The sequence below is a fragment of the Hippocampus zosterae genome, chromosome 21 (assembly GCF_025434085.1).
Source record: "Hippocampus zosterae strain Florida chromosome 21, ASM2543408v3, whole genome shotgun sequence".
NCBI lineage: Eukaryota > Metazoa > Chordata > Actinopteri > Syngnathiformes > Syngnathidae > Hippocampus > Hippocampus zosterae.
Window position 1 is genome coordinate 5,120,400 of NC_067471.1, and position 22,916 is coordinate 5,143,315.

Genomic DNA, 22,916 nt, shown 5'->3' on the forward strand with positions numbered 1-22,916 from the left:
CCCCCCCCCCCCCCAAAAAAAAACAACAATCTAACGTTTGGTTGTCACACGTTGAAGTGGATATTAGTGGAAAATACACTTTTTGACTGTCTGTGCCCGCAACAAGTACAACTTTAGCGGCACAACCTGGCTATACGGTGACGTCACATTAAGGAGACTAATTCTGCCTAGCAACAAATGATCCAGGTAAGGAAAATAAAGCACCGTCTGCCTTTGTAGGTTGCAAACAATTTCTCTGTGCAGTGATTACTGTTGTGGTGGTTGGCGAAAATGAAATGACAAGGGATGAACTCTTGCCCCCCGTCCCACCACCACCACCACATGAGCATCTCAGCTGAATCTCCCCTTGCCACGCCCCTCCTTCCTCTTCGCCCAACCCCACGTCTCCTCCAGTGCTCCGCTTGCCCGGTCGACCCAACTCTCGAGAGGGCTTTGAGTCCTTCTCACCCCCCCCCACCCCCACCCCTCGTTTCATAAAAGCATGCTTTTCATTCCTGGAGCTTTTTTTTCTTTCTTTCTTTTTGAGGAGAACATGAACGACATCAAGATTGCGGTGCTTGGAAGTGAAGGCGTCGGAAAGTCAGGTAAGAGGATTGCAATTTAGGCCGATGCGGTACAGGGGGCTCTTCCTCAGTTTATGACAGATGTCAGCTGGAACTTCAAATGTTTTTTTTTTTCACATTTGTTGCTCTGCAGCCCTCATCGTCAGGTTCTTCACCAAACGTTTCATCGGAGAATACGCATCATCTTCAGGTAATTGAAAAGCTTAGGCCACGTCGAAATCAAAACCTGTCAACCGGACATAAAGGTTGCACAACTGATTGTTGTTATTATTTTAGCCCTTTCATGCACCCTGTAACCTGATGATACGATAAGCTGTCCACTGTAGTAACTGCTGTCCCCGAAAGGGTTAAAATCATTTTCTTTGCACAGAATGCATGTACCGAAAGCGTCTGATTCTGGATGGGAGGCAGATGAATTTGGAGCTGTTCGAGCCCTGCTCCCAGGTCAGGATTGTGAGCATGGATTGGAAAATATTTCTAACCAAAATGAAGTCATGTGTCTTTTTTTTCCCAGTCCTTTCAAAATAAAATAAGTGTCAATGACCAGATGCACTGGGCCGACGGTTTCATCGTGGTCTACGACATTAGCGACCACTCGTCCTTTCTCGCTGCCAGATGCGTCGTAAAGCTCATCCGGGAGCACCGCTTTGGATCGGCCAAGAGGTAGGTTCCTCAAAGGATGGTCGCCCAAGACTTCAATCATCAAAGCAGCATTAATTCAATCCCCCACCACCACCACCACCACCTTCTCTGACAGGGATGCTGACTCGCTTATATTTCTGGTGGGCAACAAGCATGACCTGTGCCACATGCGAGAGGTGCGCCACGAAGAAGGCCAGTGCTTGGCGGATGAGTTCCGATGCCAATTTCACGAGCTGTCGGCGGCCGAACACTACCAGGAGGTGGCGCTCGTGTTCTCCAAGGCGGTGCAGAGTGCTAAGGCCAAGGAGCGTAGGCGACGCCCGAGCGGTGCCAAGTCCATGGCCAAGCTCATCAACAACGTTTTTGGCAAGAGGAGGAAATCGGTGTGAGGCGTAAGAATCAAGAATTCACTGTTGTGGGATCTCTTGAGCGTAACTAGCATGGATGTGATCCTTCCATCGCACTTGTTCTTACTCTCTCGCTGTGAAAAAAATGGGAGAATATCGTAAACGTTGCTAAAAAATAATACTATACGTTATTTCTCTATAAGAGGCAAAGTGTCAAGTTGCTTGTCACTCTCAGTTGAAGGTTACTGTGGAACGGGAGCAAAATAAAAGCGAACTAAACTTTGTAGGTCGAATCACCAAAAGTTCCATTTAAATTCCGAATAAAATCTGCTAGCGTGATGCTAACGTGGTGCGCAACGAAAATTAGCAAAACTATTTAATCACGGCACACAAAAGAGGATTAAATATTTAACATTTAAACCGGAAAAAAATATTCACCAAAACCATCCACAGGAATAGCAAAAGTCCACTAGCTTAATGCTAACATATGATGCGTATATAATGAGCTAACTGATATTAGCATGGATTTTATGTAGCAACAATAAATACAAACAGCGCATCCAATGAAATGTTTGTTTTAAAGGGCTAGCTTAATGCTAACATTTAATGTGAAACGCAATTGTTGTGCTAACTGAAATTAGCCTGACAAATCCCCTCAATCAAATTCGATCATGTAAGTCTTTTCTTTGTTTTGTCATCTGGAGAGGTTGAAAAAAAGTACACTTTAAAAAAATATATATATTTTAACAGACTGACATCTATTCTCAAATGTAGAGAGTGAAAGTCAAAAGCGTAAAAATGAATACAGATAGCCAAAAAATCTACTTCACCACAGGAACAATTGATTTGTACTTTGTTACTTCCAACCTTTGCTTATATCTAATATTAAACAGTTAAAAAAAAAGTTTACTGATCTCCGGCTGTGCTCCGGGCAGCATTACCGCACACAACAACCCCAAACGTGGACTCTCTCCCGTCCATCCAGGACATATCTCCTTGGCATTCTACATTCCTTTCATGCCTTCTCCGCACAGGTGTCTCCGTGCTGCCATACAAAGTAATAAGACGGCCAGGAGGCCTCAGCATTGATTCTCCAGGAAAAAGAAACACTGTTGGGAGGCCCCCTCGACACACCCGGCGTATGAATGGTGCCATTATCTCGATGAAAACGGCGGCCAAGCCGTTGATGACGGGCCAGGCAGAATGTCATCGCATTCCCAGGTGCGGCGTCGGCTTCAGACCAATACAGGGCTCCCTCAAATAAATTATCGTGCTTGCGCCGCCTAAAAAACAAAAATAAAAAAATCAGAGGAGTCGCTTGGAACACGAAGGTCGCACTTAAAGAAAAAATACCCCCAAAAAAGCCACTGTTTTATTGTTGAACAGGATGGGTGATGTCGAGCCCTCTGACCTTCCGCTAGATTCTCATTTGGATTTGCTCGAATGGTCGTAACCCCTTCCGACATGTGGAGAACTTGAGAATTTTTTTTTTTAACTTTTTACATTTTAGAATCCCCTCCCACACATACGTACCCACACCAAAAAAAAACATGCAGTCTGCCCCAAATGATTATGTAGTCACCTTTCATTACAAATGATCAACTTTAGCATACTTTTCATCCGTGTCGTTTCCAAGTGAGGTAGCTTCTTTGTTTTTATTTATTTATTTATTTATTTTCGGTCTAAGTTGCAGCCAGATCCACTTGGCCTTTTCTTGAAATCTCATTGGTTCATGCCCGGGGGGCCTCTTCCAGAAGCAGCTTGATTGAGTTAACAAGTTTGACCTGGAACATGAACCCGCCCATGCAACTGGTGGGCGGGTCACAATAGCATTTGCTAATGCTATTGTGTTCAAAACGGTTTAAAAAAAAAGAAAGTAATTTGCTGGTTTCGTCGTGTGTGCTTTTTTCTTTTTTTATTTAAAGCAGGATGATGCAAAAATTATACTGATTTGCTCTCTGTGACTACTAATCTGGGTTTGTTTGTTTTTTGTGCCTGTGTGGTGCCAAACCACAAGAATGTGTTTCATTAAAAAAAAAAAAAAATCCCGGCAAGATATTTTAGTTTGAAAATGATTCAAACTCATTAACTTTGCTTTAATTGATAAACAGTCAGTTTTGGTATTTCCCTTTAAAATTATACTCATTTTAATTGAGTCATTATTTAAGAACAGATTTTGGGTTGTTTTTTTTAAGTGAATGTTCTAACTGTGCATGTGTTACAGTGGTTTACAATGAATGTACGATGCTTCTTGTCAACAAAAATGTTCTCTACAATGTAAGCATGATGTTCCGTATAGCGCACTACCATCTAAGGTTTGTGGAGCAACTGAACCAAGCGCGGGAGGCATGGTCAGGTTTATTTATACAGTAGCCTAATCAAACAATCCGATAAGACGTCTCAAATGTCTCCGGCTGAATGTTATTTGCATTGGAAGCCATGTTAAGACAGCAGTTATGTAACCTTTGCAGGCCCCCCACCCCTAAAACAGCAATTCAGACCAAATAATAATTTCCCCTACGTCTTAATTCATTTGAATAAAAGGGCAAAGACATTTGACTTCTTTATTGAGCCTATAGATTAGTTTGAACAAATCGTTATTGGGTCTTAGCACGGAATGGAAGACAGAATGAGGCCAAGAGCTTTTTGGGGTCATCTTTGATGGATGGAAGCAGACTTTAATGTGAAAGCCTGACCCACGAACCACCGACGTGGCAGAAAATAATGTTAAAGCGCCCCCTGCTGCACCATAGGTCCCAGTGCGCCCACGGTCCTCATCAAAATATGTTGTATAACGTTGGATCAAATTGGACCTGTTTTGACGTTTGAATGGATGACTTGCACAGGTGGGAAAAAATTCTGTCCACTCAGGGTGTTACGTGTCTACTAAAATATATTTGAATTGACCACATTTTACGAAAAAAAAGTGTAATCCTGACGCGGAATGTGCCCTAAACGTGCGTACTTTTATTTATGATAATTATTATTTTGTGTGTGTGTGTGTGTGTGTGTGTGTGTAGGAACTGTGGTGATCGTTTTTGCTTTTTTTAAAGGCACAACGAACTACTCGTACATTATAACGTTGTGTCTCCTGTCAATTATGAACGTATTTGGAAATTCCCAGGTTACGTGAAGGCAGCATAATAAACAGCAAGCCGGTGTGACTTGACCACCAAGCCGGAAGTTTTTTTCATTAATCAGTAGAGACTTTAGCTTTTATCCACGCAGGTTTTGTGAGCCTAACATTTCCTCTCATGGCAGCATTCACGCATTTCTTTAACTGACTCCAATGCAGTTGCCGGGGGGAAAAAATTAAAAAATGAGGCTTCTCTGCGGGAGCGTTTTGGTGTTCATGACCGTGTCGCTGTCGTCTGCCTTAAGAATTTTGACGTCCGCTCCAACGAACTGCTCCCAAGAGGTAAGATGCGCAAGAACATACGCGCATTTTAATTCGAATTCTGGCATATTGGTACACATTTTTGCGTATATAACTTTGAAACTTAAGTCACTATTTGATGATAGCGTTAACAGTGATGTCAATATATGACAAAAGTACTCTCATTGTGGACTTGGCACCGAAAAATACTGTACTGACACCAGGGGCGTAGCTTGTTCTTTGGGAGCCCAGTCATGCCCTCCACACACACACACACACACACACACCTCACGTTTGTGTCCTGCACTGCCAACATTTTGATTTCCATCTGATAAAAGGTCTTTTAAAATCTGTTTAAACTATCTGAAAATTTGTTACTAGCATGTATCATTTCTGTTAGGTTATTTGTCCCCCGTCCAGCAAATATTGATCACCAAATATTTTCAGTATTAATCCCCTGTGATTTAGAGAATGACTAACAGTATTGCTCTGTCTTGCTTTTTGTTTGTTACCTAGGGCTTGAGGTGTGCAGTCAGTTTCAGTGAGTAAAAACAAAAAATAATAATTTCACATGTGAAACGTGCTTTGAATGCAGTCCCAGAATGAAAAATAAAATCGGCGTGACACCTGTGCACAGGTAACTGCCTCATCGACAGCACATGGCTGAAAGTGAGGGAGTACACACCAAGTGGTCCAAAGGGCTTGACTGTGTCCGTGACAAGAGTCCAGGACGAGTTAGGACATCTGCAGCCTGTCCTGGTTGCAAACTGGACCATCAGGGATGACGGTGATCTGACGCTTCTTCACTCAACAATGTTAGCCGCCCCAACAATCCAAATGGAATCTAATGTTAAAAGGTCGAGTGCGGCGTCTCTCCGCAGGCAGCATCAGTTACCTGAAAGCCACCGAGCTGCACGTCATGGTGATGGCCACCAATCAGCACCTGTGCGTCCGCTATTCCTTGAAAGACAAACTCCCGATGAGGAATCTGCATGACAACATGGTGAGCTTTTCAAATAAATGCCATGTTTGTAACAAGAAGACAAAAAGTAAAAACGCCGTAACAGTTCTCAATTGCCTTATCTGCTTTAATAAATCAATTGGCACTGGTTGTTTTTTTTTTTGGGCGGGGGGGTGTAGTGGTCATTCTCAGCAAATATGGTGGTGGTGAACCCGGGTCACAGCTATCGGGTTTCCGTCTTCAACATCCCCAAACCGGAAGTGGGCCACAGCGACTATGACGTTAGCCAGAATGTTGTTGTTCCAGGTGAGTCCAAACCACTTCGGACTTGATCGTTCTCGAACTATTCGAGACAAAGAGAACATACAGTGGTGCTTCTACTTATGAATTTAATTGGTTCTGGAAGAAGTTTCTTCACTGGAAATTAGTAGAGACGCGTTTTCCATGGAAATGCCCTAATCCGTTCCAATACCCCCCCCCCCCCCCCCCCCAAATTCAGACCTAAATGTTTTCTCAAGCATAAAAATGCATCAAAATATGGAACTAATACATGTTACAATAAGATTACACGCACATCTTGTCATTGGCTCACTTTTGAAATGATTCTGCTTTGAGTCAGGTTGTCAAGACTCGCGGATGCTTGTGACCCAGTTTTGCATCGAGAGAGGTGAGTCACTGCGCTTTTTGAGAAACGGTGGGTGCATCCTTAGCTTATATAGCATATTGTTATTTTTATTTTTTATTTTTTTGCTGTATTGTAGGAAGTCTTTGGCAGTCCAACATCAGCCTAACCCTGACAGCCAAACAAAGACAGACACTGACAGTCAGCTTCAGTCCTGACCCGCTGTGTGACGAGTACATGGTTATTGTGAACTGTGCCTCCGACCAGCATGTTGACCGTGCGCACAAGGTGAGTTCAGTGCTGTGGGGTTTTTTAATCTTTTTTCTTTTCTTTTCTTTTTTTTTTTTAACGGCACTTTTGCAGCCCTTTGTGTCTCAGACATATTTCCTCCTGAGGAAATTGACCTAAAATATTCAGGTGGGTGCTCATTACAGCATCCGGTGCCGTGAAGCCTACATTTCTTACCTCAGAAAGAAATAAACAGGAAGCTCATGCAATTTGGCCTATTTTCTCGTCTGCATTTATGCTGTTTATGATGAGCCAAATCTGATCATAAAAAAAACTGCATGGACAATTTTTAATGTGGTTTTCATTCTTCAGTGGTTACTGTAATTGGTCCACCTTGACTTTTCTCCAGGTCAACCAGACGCGTCTGAATGTCACCTTCAGCCTGGCGAAGTGGCCCAGATACTGCTGCCAGTTTGACGTCTCGGTAAAGATAAGATCTCTCTTGTCCTTTTTTTTTTTAAATTTTAATTCAGGTACTGGCTAAGCGCGCAGGTGCAAACCAGTTGCGATCTTCTTTTTCAGATCAAACCCATGTTCCGAAAATGTGGCGAAGACTGCACCCGTCATCAGAGAACGCTGGACATTTGTTCAGGTTGGCCAGATGTTTCATTTTTGTTTTATTTATTTATTTGTTTGTTTGTTTTTAACGTGTCACACCGATCAGACCGCATAACATCAACATTGCTGTCAAGACACAAATGGAAATTGGTTAGCACAGAGGATCACAAACGACTACAGCAATAGTAGGATTTTTAAAAAATATATATATATACACATTTTTAATATCATTTTTCTAATTTAAAAAAATGTGTGTATATATATATATATATATATGTGTATATATATATATATATATATATATATAGATTATTATTATTATTTTTTTTTTTTTACAAAAGAAAATTCAGCTGCAATCAATGGAAATAATCTGAGGTGTTTTCCGAATCATGAATGCCATTTTTTTTTCAATCTTCAAAAATGACACCATACTAAAAATCTGGTCTTCAAAGGTCTGTGCACTTGGGTGGCACTAGCCACCAAAAAGTCCGCTTCCAGGTGGCGGACGATGGTGCTTTGTATTTGTGGATTTGTTTCATAAACGTCATCTTCCCATCGAGAAGCTGAACCGTAACCAAAAAGTCCCCAAAATATTTTTTTAAATCCAAACTGTGCACAGTCGATCCCCTGTCACACACACTCCAAAGAGCTCAATGACAAGATCAATGACACTCTGATTAGTCTCCAGATAATTTGCCAGGATGGGTTCTCCTGATGAATTTTCTCCCAAACGAAGGGCTGGTTCTAAATAAACTGCGATCTGACTCTTAACAGTCAAGCCGACCGATCCGCCAGATGCTCCCCAATCCACACCTGTTATCGTGTGCGCGTCGCTCCTAAGCGCTGGGATTTTTGCCATTTTTATGTACATCCTATGCAGGAGGCCAGGTTAGTACCCCCCCCCCCCCCCCCACCACCACCACCACCCCTCCGCGTCCCGATCACAAGTCACATTCCTTGTTAATGCCTTCAGGCAAACCCGGAGAAGCCTCGCTCGCGCTCGGAGATGAGAAACCGAAAGAGCGGGAGCGGCAAATACAGGAGACCCCCAAGGTTCTGGTGATCTACTCGCAAGACCACCGCCTCTACAGGGACATCGTGTTGAAGCTCTGCGCTTTTCTGAGGGCGAAATGCGGAGCCAAGGTGCTCATCGACTTGCTCGACGCCACCTCGGTGGGCATGGTCGGCCGCGTCCGCTGGCTGGAGTGGCAGCGGGGCCAGCTGCGGAATCCCACTGACAAGGTCTTGGTGCTCTGCTCGCGCGGGGTTCAGGCCAAGTGGCGCGCCATGTGTGGCGACCGCCGCGTCACGTTGAAGGAAGACGTCCTGTCGCCGACCGACGACATGCTCACCCCTTTCCTGAACCTCTTCCTGCCCGACATGCACCAAGCGCGCAAGCACGGCAAGTATATGGCGGCTTACTTCGGCGACATCAGCGGCGAGCGGGACGTGCCGTCGGTTTTCGACATCGGCGTGAAATACTCGCTGATGAAGCACTTTGAGGAGCTGTACTTGGGCCTACTGGACATTGAGAAGTACCAGCCGGGTCAGGTCAATCACATACGGGGCATCAGCGGGGACGAATACTTCAACTGTCCCTCGGGTAGAGCCCTGAGGGACGCCATCGAAACCTTCCGGGCGTACCAGATAGAAAACCCCGACTGGTTCGAGAGGGAGTGCGTGCAAAGTGAGGAAGACCTGCCGATGGAGTCCGGTGGTCTCGTTGACCAGCAGCGGGGCTCGCCGGTCCTTGAGTGTCTTCCGCTTATCCGAGACGGACTTCCCGTCTATACGTGCGAGGCGGCCATAAGAGAGAACCGAACCGGCGTTCGAGTTTTAACCCCGGAGCTGAACCCGGAGAGCCGCTGGTCATCCGGGGCAGAACTTTTGCCGCTGGTAAACCCTGCGAACGGACACCGGCGGCAATCGGTCCTGCCTCACCTCCGCCCCGCCGACGGCCCTCGGTCCATTTTTGTCGCCGAGCCCGTTTTGTCTGTCAACCGCCCTCCGTCTGCTGAGGGGAGTCGCATAAGTCAGATCCCCGAGGAGGATGAGGAAGAGTCCACAGTCCTGAACTCCCAGGGATCAAACTCACAAGAGTTCTCTCTTGGGAACCAAATCAGCCAGCCTGCGGAAATACGCCAGGATGAGCCCGGTGCAGAGGGTTCGAACAGTGGATCCGATCAAGGTTACATCTCGAAAATGCCTTCCCCGCTTGGAAGTCCTTCCGAGGAGGACCCCCTCGTGGCTCTGGTAAGGCTGCAGGAGGAACTCTTTCTGAAAACTCTGGACAGCTCTGAGTTTGAGTTGTAAAGAAATGTGACCCCCCTTTTTCAGGGACAGCGGTCACTCCAGGTCCAATGGGTTCATAAAACCATCTGACCTGTTTTTTGTTTTTTTTTGTCTGGAGCGAGCGTTCAGCAGTGGATCGGATCACGGTTGCGTGACTAAAAGAGACCCACCGATGGCTCGGGCAAGAATTTCTGCAAAATCAGGATCGCCACCAGCTGAGTCTGTCGACAAATTTCGGTCCGTTCCACAACTATGTTTTGCTTCCTCCGCTCCAACGGAAAACCGGAACAGGAAATTGTCTACATCGTGCGAGTTCTTAGCTTTTTGTATTTTATCCATGGAGAGTAAGGATCTTTTTTTTTTTAAACCCTGTTGCACTTACTTTTTCTTTTTAAATTTTTTTTAATTAACTTGCACTCGTGACAAGTTAATTAATCGGATTGGATTAATTACTCGTGCCACTTTTATTTTGAAATGAAATTTGCACTATGTTGCGTTTTCGACTGTTCAGCTTTTTGTATTTTATCCATGGAGAGTAAGGATCTTTTTTTTAAACCCTGTTGCACTTATTTTTTCTTTTTTAAATTTTTTTAATTAACTTGCACTCGTGACAAGTTAATTAATCGGATCAGATTAATTACTCGTGGCACTTTTATTTTGAAACAAAATTTGCACTGTGTTGCGTTTTCGACTGTTCAGACAGTTCCACTTGTAATCATACCCTTCAAAAAACCCAATGGTACTTCCCCTCCCCAAGAAAAGATGATTTTATGTATTTTTTTTTATTTGACCGTGACCACACAATATTCTTGTCTTAACATCTACGGTACATCCAGTAGATTGGAATATAGCGGTACAGATATACAGCACACAACTTGACCACGTGTAGGTAGTACTAGTATCTGTAAACAACAGCAAAGATTCCCTGTAAACGTGTAGGAAGAAAGAGGAAGTGGGGAGGGGCAAAAAAAAAAAAAGAAATATAAAACCGGTTTGGGCTCCAAATGTTGCGCATTGTTCAGTTTGTGTCCAGGAGTGAGACTGAAGTCCGTTTTTTTTTTTTTGGGTTGTCCTTTGGTAGTTTGAATGAAACTGCTAGCTCATGCAAATTACATTACAAAGTGACCTTTAACTTTTTTTATTTTTTAAAGCATGAAAAAAAAATCATAGAAAGCAATTAAAAATATTTGGTGTGATGTAATACGCAGCCGATTGTTACACATGACGCAAAGGCGAAAAGAAGCGATTGAAGCAGCATATCTTGCATACAAATCTTGAATCAATCTCATGAGTCGGGTTTGTGGAGGGGGTGGGTTTCCATTGGGAGTCATAAACAGGAAGTCTGTGGTTGATGACATCATCAAGCAGGGCACCAATTGTCAGATGTTTGCCAATGTGATATCAAATGGCAGACGGAAGGAGGGGGGGGGGTCCGGTTGCACCTGTTGCCATGGCAACGGGTATCTGCCCGCACCTGCGAGCTCGGCAAAAGCCCCCTCGACTTGTGCCGCTTGATTTATTTGACCTCAAACCAATTTCATGTTGTCAGGATGGCGCTGGGATTGTCGCCCAAAAACTGTCCTCCAAACCCCACATGGGAATCTATGCGATTGGGAAAAAATGGTTTTAAATGGATGGCTGGACATTGCACGTAGTGTAAGGCACGAGTCAGTTTCAGCGCTGACCTGCCTGATTGGTGAGCAAATCAATTGTACAGAATGCAACGCTATGAGGCACTAAATGCAGACTACTGCGGAAAAAAAAACTGTCGATCACGATCAACTTCCAAATTTCCTATTTTCAATTTGTTTGTCGTCTTGAGTCAAAATGGACTTTTTTCCTTCACATTTTATTTACTGCTGTGTTTTGTTTTTGTTTAGTTTTTTAAATAGTTAAAGTGCTATTTTTTTTTCATCAAAATGAATTCAATTTATTTATTTATATACATTATTTATTTAGATTCATTTAAATTCATTCTAATGATGAAAGTTTACCTTTTTTTTAACCCCATCTGAGTTACAAACACGGAAGGATGAAACTCAAAAGTCAAGGTACTGCTTTGTGAATTCTCTCTCTCTCTCAAATATGAATTTTGTCGAAAGTGCCAGACTAAAAAAATAAATAAAATAGCGCGGGTACGGTCTCATAGAATAAAGTGACTCAAGCCTAATAATGCACAAGCGAACGAAAATAATTGTCTCCACGACGATGCGACGTGAATTTTGAGATCGTGTTGTCTAGCTTAGCATCAAACACGAAATCAAATGTAACAACGCAGTGACCGAAAGGACCTTATTTTGAAAAAGGCACTTTACTTGGCGAACATGGATTTTTATCATCTTGACTTTTCCTTTTTTTTTTTTAATTTAATAGAATCAACTTTTATCAATACCTAAACAGGTATCACGGTTTTCAGCCTTGACGTTTTTCCGAGCAGCTCAAAGAGGAAGTATTATTAGGAAGTATTTTTAACCAGCTCAAAAACATTCCTTCATTGTCATTCGTGCCTAATTCATCTGATAAAACCGCCCGAGGTTGATCCGTCGAATAGACGAAACGTGTCACATTCACATCCTGCTCCCGCAAGGTTAACCCTCATTCGTTACGCATGTAACTACATGAAACTAGCTAACATCGACGGTTACAATGGTTAACGTGGACTGATGGAAAATGTCGGATTATCAACAGTACGCTTACGAATAAATATTTTGATGACTTTCCACACGTGGGACGTCTTGTTGGTCCGGTGTCATTTTCATTTTGCGTTTGTGGCGCCGCGGCGAACTCCCGCAATTCGGGTAAAATCGACAAGTAACTGCCACCCCCTTTAAAAGATTTCTACTTGACTAGATGCCACAAAAGGGCGGCAAATTACTTTTTTTTCCCCCCCACGAGAAGACAAAAACGTATTGCCTGTCGAAACGAAGCTCCGCCCTCCACTTCAACATAGTTCTGAGAAGCCACAGGATGGCGCCCAAGCACTACTTTGAGATTCAATGTGGCTCTGGCTTGAGGATAGAATCGGCAAGTGACAGCAGGTTTGAAGATGGGAACAGCCGAACTTTGATCCGGCGAGCATTCTGTCAGGGGTACGCAGGACGATATGTCTACACCAAGTCAGCACTAGCACAGACTCGCAGACGACATCAAATACAATAGTTTTTTTTCTATGCATTTGAATGTAGAGCACCTGTCCAGTGGTCCCAAACGGGGGGGGGGGGGGGGTTCTCCAGACATGTACAAAAAAAATTAAATAAAATAGGAAACTCAGACCCCGGTTTCGTCAGCCCCCCCCCCCCCCCAAAAAAAGAAAATCCTCAAATATTTCAAAGATACAGACATACTTGCCATCGAGGATATCTCAGATACTGCAAATTCGACGTGCAGTACATATTAAAAATCTTACTATGATACTTCAACTGGCCCTCGGGTTGAGCCCTGAGGGACGCCATCGAAACCTTCCGGGCCTTGCAAACCTTTGATTTGCATGATGAATGTGACTGCGCTGGTTCGGAACTCATTCTGAAGGTGGTCGAATACAGAAAAAAGGAATAAAGCACTGCTGTTAGCCAAAGGCCATGAGGGTCTTGTTTGGTAATAAAGCACGTGTGTGTGTCTCACCGTAGAAAGAAGAAAGAATCAATATGGTTCTGAAAGTAAAAGTAGCCCAGTTTCTCGTTTAAAATGTGAAAAAACGTTTCTGATTGTTTTTATCCTCATGTGCTATGCATTAAATGGATTCTTATTTTTATTTTCCAGGCACTTGTGCCAATTGCATTTTTTAAGGGATGGACCACGATTTTTAGATGTTTTATTTTTTTATCATAGTGTTAATTTTTGACACGCCACACAAACTCCCAATTCAACATAGAATTTCAAAACGTTTTAGTTTGAAGTATAATTGTGTCTTAAAAATGTAAATACCTCTAATATACTGTATATATAGCGCAAAATATTGTATTTTACATTTTAAACAAAATGCCTAAAATACTTTCTGAATGAAATTTCGCATTTAAATGGTGAATAGTTTGACATTATTTTGGAAGATTTCGCATTTTAATTAATTCACGGGCAATGTAATATGCATGTGGTGGAGGGCCTGGGGGGGGGTGGGGGCTGCATGGATTCTTATTTAATCAACTGGCTTCATAGTTACTGCATTTTAGGAGCGACTAGGACTGGGCGACTGCCAGCGTGTTGACGTATCCGTGCGGACACATGTCGTTCTCGGACACGCCGTGCGAGAAATGAGCCTGGTGGTGACCGGCCCCGGCCAGCCTCCTTCGCACGACGCGCACGGCCACGCACTGCTCGGCCAGCTCCAGCGCCTTACACGCCAGGAAGAAGACGTTCTTGAACATGAACACCGACACGGGGCCCTCGTACACGTACACCTGGAAGCAGCGGACCACCAGCAGCGGCGCGTTGACCAGCAGCCCCGCGGAGAAGAAGCGAGCCCACAGCCACCGGCAGCGGAGCTCCGACGCGGTCAGCTCGTACAACCACAAGACGGGAGCGGCCAGCGCCACGAAGTACGCCGAGATGACGGTGTACTTGAGGTACGGGGTGGGGATCTCGCTCCGGAGCAGCGCCTCCACTAGGAAGAAGCTGTCGATGAGATCCAAGCAGGTGGAGGTGAAGCAGCTCTGGGAGTGATGCCGGGTGGCCCCGTTCAGGTCCTCGATGACGGCGTTGATGAGGCAGAAGAGCAGCGGCGCCGAGAGCAAGGTGACGATCTTGAAGCCGGTGAGCCCGCACGGCACCTTGGCGGCGACCAGGTCCAGGATGGAGGTCTCCAGGACCAGCGCCACCTTGGGGGTGCACGCGATGACGTGGACGAGCCACGCCAGGTAGGCGTAGGTGAACTCGCCCAGGTTGCAACCGCCGTAAGCGGAGCCCTTCTGGTGGAAGCCGCAGGCCCGTTCCCGCTTGCCGCGCGCGTTCTTCACGAAGAAAATCGCCCAGCCGGAGACCACCACCAGGTCCGTGGCGATCCACGAGCACCAGTACAGGTCGGTGAAAGCGATGAGGTAGAAGTCCAGCACGCCGCCCTGCAGGACGAGGAGCATGAAGCACAGGACCTTGTAGAGGAGGCTGCGCGCCGAACGGGGAGCCAGCAGAGGGGCGCCGGCGTGGGCGAAGTCCGCCGATGTCATCATGCGGCCGCCGGACACCAGCGGCCGAATGCTGCCGCTCTCCTCCGGATGGATGCCGCTGCCGTTGGTGCGCGCGTCCCGCCTCCTGCTCAGCAACCGGCCAGCTTCCGGGGAGGGCGAGGAGGAAACGGGTGAGTCCGAGCCCAAAGTCGCGACGGATTGGAATGCCTTGGAATTGTCTTTGGGAATTTCTGCGATCATTGTATGACAGAGGTCGCATCGGCTTCCTCCCCCCTCCCGCCCCGTTTTCTTCCTCCTCGATGTTTTATTTTCTTCTTAGGTGGAGGGATGAGTTGTTTAGAAACAAAGGCCTGGATTCTAAACCCTGGAATGGACTTCTTTAGCTCGTGTTTAGCATTACATTATTATTATGATTGGGGTTGCATTATTTTATCGGACCCCGGTTTGGTCGCCCCCCCCCCCCAAAAAAAGAAAATCCTATTTTCCTATTTTATATTTAAAATCAGACCATTGCTATAACATATAAAACATTACTGTGGAAAAAAAGCATAATAAAAACAAAATAATATAAAATATTAATTCAAAGTCGCTTATCCTAACAAGGGTCGTGTGCATGTCGGAGTCTATCCCAGCCAATCGCATTTTCTTTTTATTCTTAAACGTGGCCATGTTCGGTCTTCCCATAAGAGTTTAAGAAACTGTCCTCGTGTTAGCAAAATAGCCACCAAGTCGGGTGTAATGACACAAAATGTCCGACGGGCGGCGCGAGGCTTTCGTCTTTCGGCAAACTCCGACACCAACCGAAAACAGCCGAAGAATTCCGAAGGAGAAGCGGCGCTGTCCGGAACATCCGGCAGCTTAAACATAAACAGCAATGGCGGAAGCAGCTGCATCGTCCACAGCGGCCCCAGCGATCTCAGGAGGTTGGACCAAACACGTAACCTGCAGGTAGGATTTTGAAGAACCGCTGTTTGGATATCGACAAGGCAGCCATTGCGGGACTTTTCGTCTGAAAAAAATAGCGGCGATGCGAACAGTATCGAGTGGTTGTCAACGGCGGTTGAGCCGACGCGACCGCTCTACTGTTGTTGCCTTGTTACGCGTTAGCTGAGCTTGACAACCGTGTTTTTGTTTGATTTTTCTTGTCCCCCTTTGCGACGGCGACGTTTTAAAGACGCGAGCCGTGACGACACAAAGCCCCCGAGACGCGGTGGCGTCACGGTTAACTGCCGTTTACGGGGGTCGGGGGGTGGTGGTGACCTTGTTTCCATTTCAACTGATGCACAAATAGGTTAGAGAACTACCATTTTATTAGTTCGGTCTGATCAACATTTTGATGCAAAAACAAACAAATCCGGAAGAAAAAAAATCAAGGGCTAGCTTGTCACCTCGAATAATGGTGAGAGTTGGTTTGGAGTCAAACGTTCGGGGGGGGGGGGGGTGACTGTTGACGACCCAAGCTTTTATGTTGCGACTCGAGATGAACTATTAATGGCGCTTTCTATTTGCAGGTATTTTTTGCACGGCCTGTGCAAAGAAGGCGACAACTGTCGATATTCTCACGATCTGACCAACAGCAAGCCGGCCGGCGCCATGCTTTGCAAGTTCTACCAGAAGGGAAACTGTGCATTTGGAGATCGTTGCAGGTGAGTGATCGCCCAGCCCCCGGCCCGGCCTTCCATGAGGTCGTTATATCATAGTTGGGCTTGCAAAACCTCGGGGGTGGGTCTGGGTTAGGCCCGTCATTCCATCTGCCCCCCCACCCCCCATGTAATATGACTGTTGCTGGTGAGGTCCAAAATATGACACCGCACACTGTCAATGTGTTGCCGTCCATGTTGGAACCCCTCGGTGCAGCTGTCTTCCTGGATAGGATCTCAAGAATGTGCTTTTGGGAAATACCGCTTGGGGAGTTGCTTCAAGCGGCCTTAGTGTCGGTCGGTCGGTTGGGTTGGTAGAGGACGACGTTCCATTTCGAAGTCCATCTCAACAATTTTGAAAGACAACCGTCGCAAATACTCCTGACGCAGCACATTTAACGCACTCTTATTCCCGGCCGGCTGAAATTAGCGCCGTCCGAGAAGACGCCGCTTTTGTCTCCCGAGTTCCATTTCGCAGTTTACACTTCTTTTGCAGGAACCTTAATACACTTGTGGAGTTTATTCTTTTACCTTGCAAGAAAGAAAACGTGGCTTTTAGCCCCCCCCCCCCCCCCCCCCCCCGCCCCTGAGGGACTCTGGACTTGTGTGACCTCGGGGCAAGTTCTCACTCAAGCGTTACGCCTTGGTTGTTAATTGCACCACCGTCGCTTTTTGTGATGAAAGAGGAGTGAGGACAGAAACACGGCGATCTCGCCGCTGCCTAACCTGCATCGAGTTGAAAAGGGGGGTATAGCGGGGGGGGGGGGGCTAAAACGTGCAGCGGCGCCGTCTCCTTTTGAGAGGCAGATTAGGCTTCCCGCTCTGTTGTCAGGCGCGACTGTGCCCAGACGGTTGTCTGCTTGGTGTCTGGGCACCGAGGAGCATCCCCATAGTTACCGAAGCGGCTCGGCGCCCCCCCCCCCCCACCCTCCCACCCTCTCCTGCCCACCCTAATAATCCTCTTCAGACACTCACACAAAATTATCATTCACCAGTGTCATGTTCACGAGTCACATTCCTCCATCCTCTGGATTATTGGGGGGGGGGGGGGGCAGGGTCTCACTTGTTCAGACGAAAAAGTGTCCGGCGCGGGGCGCGGGGGTTTCTCAATGGCTCAATTCCCCAGGCTCTGCCTATTGTTATGGTCTCATTGCCCCCCTCCCCCCACCCACCCACCCTCCTTTTCAGGCCAGACTGTGCACTGCATCCTGCATAGCAATTGCATAACACTCTTCAGTACCCCCCCCCCCCCTCCTGGCTGCTGTTGCTGGGTTCCCCCGAGTTCAGTCATCTGCAATGCACACACCCCCCCTGTCCTCCCCACCCTCCTTATTTATGCATGGCTCTAGTTTTTTTTGGTTCAGGTTTTGTCTCCGAAGCATAGATGTAAGATAGCAGCGCACCAAAAAGTGTCCTGGGCTTGGAATGTATTTTATCTCCAAAGACTTAACCCGTTTAGCGAGAATATTTCAGTTGGGTTTTTGGCTAGGACAAAAAAAAAATACGGTTGTTATTTCTGCCTAAGTTATGGTCGGTGTCTAATGTCCTCGGAACAGGTTTGACCATCACAATCCATCGCAAGACGAGCTGCCGACGCCTGAGCCTTTGCCTTCCACCTCTCGAGCAAGCCAGCCCGATCCGGAGCTCAGTGGGCCGACGCCTGGCCCAGGAGCGCAAGATTGGGTCAACGCTGCCGAGTTCGTACCGGGGCAGCCCTACTGTGGACGCGGTGAGCGAGTGCTTGAAAGTGTTCTTGACCTCCTTTTTTTTTGCCTTTGGGATAAAATGAAAATAAAATAATTTTTAAAAAAGCGAGATTTTGAAAGATATTGTTAGCCGCCTGGAGTCTGGTGAGTGACGTGGGCGCCGGCGAAAAAGTGTTGTCGTACCGGGTTTGAGGTTATATGAGCCTTGAATGATCAAAGTTGCCCGAAAATACATTTCTAAACGGCCATTTTTTTTCTTTCGCCCAGCGGAGTCGGCCAACGCGCCGAGCTCGGTGCCCCTCATCGAGGAGTTTGACAGCGAGGCGGCGCCCGACAAAGAGCTGGGGAAGCAGCTGTGCCCGTACGCCGCCGTGGGCGAGTGCCGTTACGGCCTCAACTGCGTCTACCTCCACGGCGACGTGTGCGACATGTGCGGCCTGCAGGTGCTCCACCCCACCGACAACGACCAGCGCTCGGACCACACCAAGGTAGCGATAAAGGGCCTCGACATTGAGCCAGGGGGGACACCGTATTCGAGCTTGGCCAATGAATTTGCCGATATTAGCTCTTGAAATCCACAAAAGTTAAAATTTTTTTTTTTTTTTAAAGGCGTGTATCGAGGCCCATGAGAAAGACATGGAGATCTCATTCGCCATCCAGCGCAGCAAGGACATGATGTGCGGCGTGTGCATGGAGGTGGTGTTTGAGAAAAGCAACCCGAGCGAGCGCCGCTTCGGCATCCTCTCCAACTGCAGCCACTGCTACTGTCTAAAGTGCATCCGCAGGTGGCGAAGCGCCCGGCAGTTTGAGAGCAGAATCATCAAGTGAGTCACGCGCTGCTTATTTTATTATTATTTTCGGTTGCCTTTTTGTGCTCTGCAAAAGGAGGACAAGCTGTCGCGTTTCTGCTTTGCTCATCTGAGATTTACACAAATGCACTTTTGAACGAGATGAAGAAATATCGGTAGTTTTTAGTGTCAAGATTGCATGAATGTGTCGGATCGTAACATTCTACGGCTTTCCTTCTCCACCGATAGATCATGCCCGGAATGTCGAATCACATCCAACTTCGTCATCCCGAGCGAGTTTTGGGTGGAGGATAAGGAGGAAAAGCAGAAACTCATCCAGACGTACAAGGAAGGCATGGGGTATGTGAACTCGCGGGCTCTGCGGGTCGTCTGTGACGAGGCGACAATTAGTTACCGAGCGCAACGTGGGCGTGGCCGAGTCCCCAAAAATACCAAAAAAACCCCAAATCAAAAAACGGCAAGGCAGAACGTCGACTGGGCTTGCGACCGAGGGCTCTGCCGTCCGCTGCTCACCGAAAGCCGAAGCTCCTTCAAGTTTTGTGAATCGTCTATTGGTAACCTGTAGCCTTAAAAAAAAAAAAAAATTAGACTCCGTAATATTTCCCCTTTTTAACTTATTCAAAATAATCACCATCACCGTCTCTTCATTCTGTTCCCCAGGGGTAAACCCTGTCGATACTTCGACGAGGGCCGCGGAACGTGTCCTTTCGGCTCCAACTGCTTCTACAAGCACGCTTTTCCTGACGGGCGCCTGGAGGAGGCGCAGCCTCCGCGGCGGCAGACCGGGTCCAACAGCAGGAACAGGGTACGGCGTCCTATCCGTATCGATATTTTTTTTTGAACGGGTACTCCGGACCAATTTCAGATGGGAAAAGCGGCAATCGAAAATGGGTGGTCGAGAGCTTGGGTCAAGCTGTGTTGCACACCCGGCGTGTTACTTTAGCACCGTCTAGTGGTGGTATGGAGAACAACAGTCTTACAAAAAAATTCCGGCTCCAATTAGGAGTAAATTTTTCTGTAAATTTCTATGGGATGAGATAACATACCGAAGCATAAATTATAAATGCTTATCTGCATCTTAAAAAAAATTATCGTCCACTCCATTGTTTGTCCCTTGAAAAACATTATTTTCCCCCAAATTTTATTTTGCCCATTCCCAATTTAGCCCCATTAAAATTTGCAATATGTCGTATCTTCCCAACTCAACTAAATTGGTAACTTTTCGCAAATTAAAGATGGGGAGCCCGCAGATTATTTTATTTATTTTTTTGCACACGTATTGTATTTAAAAATTTCACTGCCTTTGTCTCGGCAGAGCTCACGACACACGCGCCTCTGGGACATCCTGGACGAGCGAGAAAGCAGTTACTCGTTCGACAATGACAACGAGGAGATGGTCACGTTCGAGCTGAGCGAAATGCTACTCATGCTACTCGCCGCCAGCACCGACGACGAGGTGACCGACTCCGAGGACGAGTGGGACTTGTTTCACGAGGAATTGGATGATTTTTACGAAATTTACCTATAGCTGCACCCCCCCCCCCCCACCCGCCGCCTACCCGTATATCACCCAATCCCTAATATATATTAGAAAATATATATATTAAGCCCTAGAATGAACTGTCTCGTGCGAGTGATGGACAGTAGCCCCGCCCCCTCCTCTCAACTTCTTGAATTGTGGCAGTGCCTTTAAGCAGGCCATTAATAAATGAACTTAAAAAAAAGTGCATTTGTGCTTTAACTAAAAAAAAAAATGTAGATCCCCGTGACTTTATGACCCTTGTTGTCCTAGCAAAAAAAAATTGCGACGGGCATGTCAGAAGATTTGACCCTTTTTTGAAGCCCCCCCCCTTCACCTTTGTTAAAGCTGTTAATAGCTTATATATTGTGCTAACTATTAATCATAGCCACGTTCCTGATGTACTCAGTATTTACTGTCCAGCCATGCCTTTTTTTTTTCCTTCAAGCATCAAAAGGCGTGACGATCACTCAACTTCACTGGTTTGTTCAACCTCCTCCCGATCCATTTTGCACCTTAAGTCACCGAGCAGCTCACAGGCGAAAATGAACTTTCAATTCCCCCCAATCCGAACTGACCCATTCATTTCATGAAGTGCAATATTCTACTATCTACTGACTTTAAATGTTGTTTGGGGAAAAAATAAAAAATTAAAAAAAAAAAAAGATGGAGGGGAGGCAGCTTCCTCAGATCCGGGCAAAAAATTACAACAGGGGTGGAGGGGCCACACGTCGGCTTTACACGCCGTATTTTTATCCTACACATTTGAACTGTACTTGTGAAACGTTTCTCCGCAAACACCCCCTTGGTAGCTGGTCTCAACCTGTCCAACTCTGTTGGAATGCATATGTTTATACTGAAATGTGTGTTTTCTATGTTCCGCGGCCATCCATCTTAACTTGAAAAATTAAAAGTTTATTATCAATACCTGGTGTGCGGTCCTATTTTTATTTATTTTTTGGTTTGGGGCGGTGACTGTGAATGAGGCACGGAGGTTTCGAGAGGAAGAGGGGTTTATTTTCGATCGTGCTGCTCCTTATCGACGGTCATGCCGATCCCGGCGGACTTTGGCTCAAAATTTTTCTCAACTCATTCCCTCCCAATGACAAATTTCATACGTCTTTGCAGACTCCACACATTCAACCCCAGGTATATATTTTTTTAGTTTTTTGTATGACTTAACTGTCTTAAACTGTCAGAAATGAAATAAATCTCCCCCTTTTAGACTTTTTCATAGAATCTAACCAAAAGCGGTATTCCTTATGGGGAACAAAAACCTGACCATGGACAAGCAAACATTTTTTTTTTTATAAAATACGTACTGAAATTGGGGTGTACAATTGATGAAAAAATACCTACCAAGAATGAGAGGAAGCGTCACACACATTGTGTTTGAATAAAAATCAGGAAAGCTAAAATTTAAACATTTTCAGAAGGATACGAACTCAACCAAATACAAAATAATATTGTAAGACCCATAAAAAAAATAAACACCAAAAAACCTGAACGGTAAACCATTTCAGAATGATAAAAGCCTAACTAAATTAAAAAAAAAACATACATAGTTACACTCAAACGTTTGAACACTGGCAATATGTTTACAATGTGTGTAATTCACGCAAAATATTTTATTTCCAAAGGCATTAAAATTTAATTGGACGTCATTCAAAACAGCATAGTTAGTCATGACCCCCCCCCCCCCACTCCCACCAATATTTCATTGGACTGCAAAACAAGGTTCCTGCAAATAAGACTCGGCTCACTTGACAAAGTATAATTTCACTTCTCCTTTTAGTTGATCAAGATTTACGACTAGTCTTTCAAATTCGATGCTTCCGGGAACGCAGCCATGTGACTTCACTTCCGCTGTCATCTGGCTTCCGGTGAACGTCAACAAGCGCGACACAGTGGCCATTTAATCTTATTATATATTTTTTATATATATATTGCGCGTCGTCCCGCACGCGGTCTGTCCTTCCGTCTGTCCCTTTTCAAAACGTACCTACTTCACCGCGACGCTGCGCGCCGCCACTGCACCGCTCGGGCAGTGGCTCACTACGATCGCGCGGGCATCTTAGCGAAAAAATGTTGTCTACCCACAAGCATTGCAATAAAATTGTTAGTTATTTAGTAGAGTTAAACATCTCTTTATTTTTGCGATAGGCAATGAAGATGAACAAAAAGTTGAACCAAGCAACAACGCTTTTGTGGGCCGAAGACCCACCTTACCAGCCTTCCGCAGGAACTAGCTGATGAGCCGCCCGGAGGGCGGCGAACCACCACCTTACCAGCCTTCCGCAGGAACTAGCTGATGAGCCGCCCGCAGGGCGGCGAACCAGCTAGTCAAATATAAACATTGTTTTGAATGTATTGCAATGCCCTTCAATGCGGAAAGAAGGATGCACGCAGTTGCAGATGTAATCTGTCGTTTTTAATCAACAAAAGGAGCAATAAACATTCATAGGAGCTGCTGTTG

General features: G+C 45.8%; 4 protein-coding genes and 1 long non-coding RNA gene across 10 annotated transcripts; 4 read left to right on the forward strand and 1 right to left on the reverse strand.

The window, feature by feature from the left end:
- Nucleotide 1: 1 nt before the first annotated feature.
- Nucleotides 2–3,562, forward strand: rergla (RERG/RAS-like a). Of its 3 annotated transcripts, none has more exons than XM_052056240.1 (6): nucleotides 2–186; nucleotides 527–584; nucleotides 697–753; nucleotides 934–1,007; nucleotides 1,078–1,226; nucleotides 1,321–3,562. In XM_052056240.1, exons 1-6 carry the CDS (start codon nucleotides 178–180, stop codon nucleotides 1,592–1,594), a joined length of 621 nt encoding a protein of 206 aa, XP_051912200.1. In that variant the 5' UTR covers nucleotides 2–177; the 3' UTR covers nucleotides 1,595–3,562. The 3 variants fall into 3 exon arrangements, with proteins under 3 accessions (XP_051912200.1, XP_051912201.1, XP_051912199.1); XM_052056241.1 differs by having other exon boundaries at nucleotides 530–584; XM_052056239.1 differs by having other exon boundaries at nucleotides 2–584.
- A 994-nt stretch (nucleotides 3,563–4,556) lies between these two features.
- On the forward strand, nucleotides 4,557–10,941 carry il17ra1a (interleukin 17 receptor A1a). 2 transcript variants are annotated; one of them, XM_052056147.1, is made up of 11 exons: nucleotides 4,557–4,970; nucleotides 5,445–5,469; nucleotides 5,566–5,715; nucleotides 5,810–5,931; nucleotides 6,069–6,195; nucleotides 6,509–6,556; nucleotides 6,651–6,799; nucleotides 7,149–7,223; nucleotides 7,322–7,391; nucleotides 8,132–8,245; nucleotides 8,331–10,941. In XM_052056147.1, the coding sequence occupies exons 1-11, from the start codon at nucleotides 4,872–4,874 to the stop codon at nucleotides 9,668–9,670; spliced, it is 2,319 nt and encodes a 772-aa protein (XP_051912107.1). In that variant the 5' UTR covers nucleotides 4,557–4,871; the 3' UTR covers nucleotides 9,671–10,941. The 2 variants fall into 2 exon arrangements, with proteins under 2 accessions (XP_051912107.1, XP_051912108.1); XM_052056148.1 differs by lacking the exon at nucleotides 8,132–8,245.
- Nucleotides 10,942–10,947: 6 nt separating this feature from the next.
- On the forward strand, nucleotides 10,948–11,225 carry LOC127594245 (uncharacterized). 2 transcript variants are annotated; one of them, XR_007960650.1, is made up of 2 exons: nucleotides 10,948–11,027; nucleotides 11,072–11,225. It is a non-coding gene; the product is annotated as an uncharacterized LOC127594245 (long non-coding RNA). The 2 variants fall into 2 exon arrangements; XR_007960651.1 differs by having other exon boundaries at nucleotides 10,957–11,027; nucleotides 11,069–11,225.
- Nucleotides 11,226–13,512: 2,287 nt separating this feature from the next.
- Nucleotides 13,513–15,006, reverse strand: tmem121b (transmembrane protein 121B). The gene has a single exon (XM_052055984.1). The coding sequence runs from the start codon at nucleotides 15,004–15,006 to the stop codon at nucleotides 13,822–13,824; it is 1,185 nt and encodes a 394-aa protein (XP_051911944.1). The 3' UTR covers nucleotides 13,513–13,821.
- A 370-nt stretch (nucleotides 15,007–15,376) lies between these two features.
- On the forward strand, nucleotides 15,377–21,367 carry mkrn1 (makorin, ring finger protein, 1). Of its 2 annotated transcripts, none has more exons than XM_052056200.1 (8): nucleotides 15,377–15,714; nucleotides 16,278–16,412; nucleotides 17,963–18,135; nucleotides 18,380–18,600; nucleotides 18,722–18,936; nucleotides 19,150–19,260; nucleotides 19,582–19,726; nucleotides 20,237–21,367. In XM_052056200.1, exons 1-8 carry the CDS (start codon nucleotides 15,641–15,643, stop codon nucleotides 20,447–20,449), a joined length of 1,287 nt encoding a protein of 428 aa, XP_051912160.1. In that variant the 5' UTR covers nucleotides 15,377–15,640; the 3' UTR covers nucleotides 20,450–21,367. The 2 variants fall into 2 exon arrangements, with proteins under 2 accessions (XP_051912160.1, XP_051912161.1); XM_052056201.1 differs by lacking the exon at nucleotides 15,377–15,714 and adding an exon at nucleotides 15,721–16,165.
- Nucleotides 21,368–22,916: the final 1,549 nt, after the last annotated feature.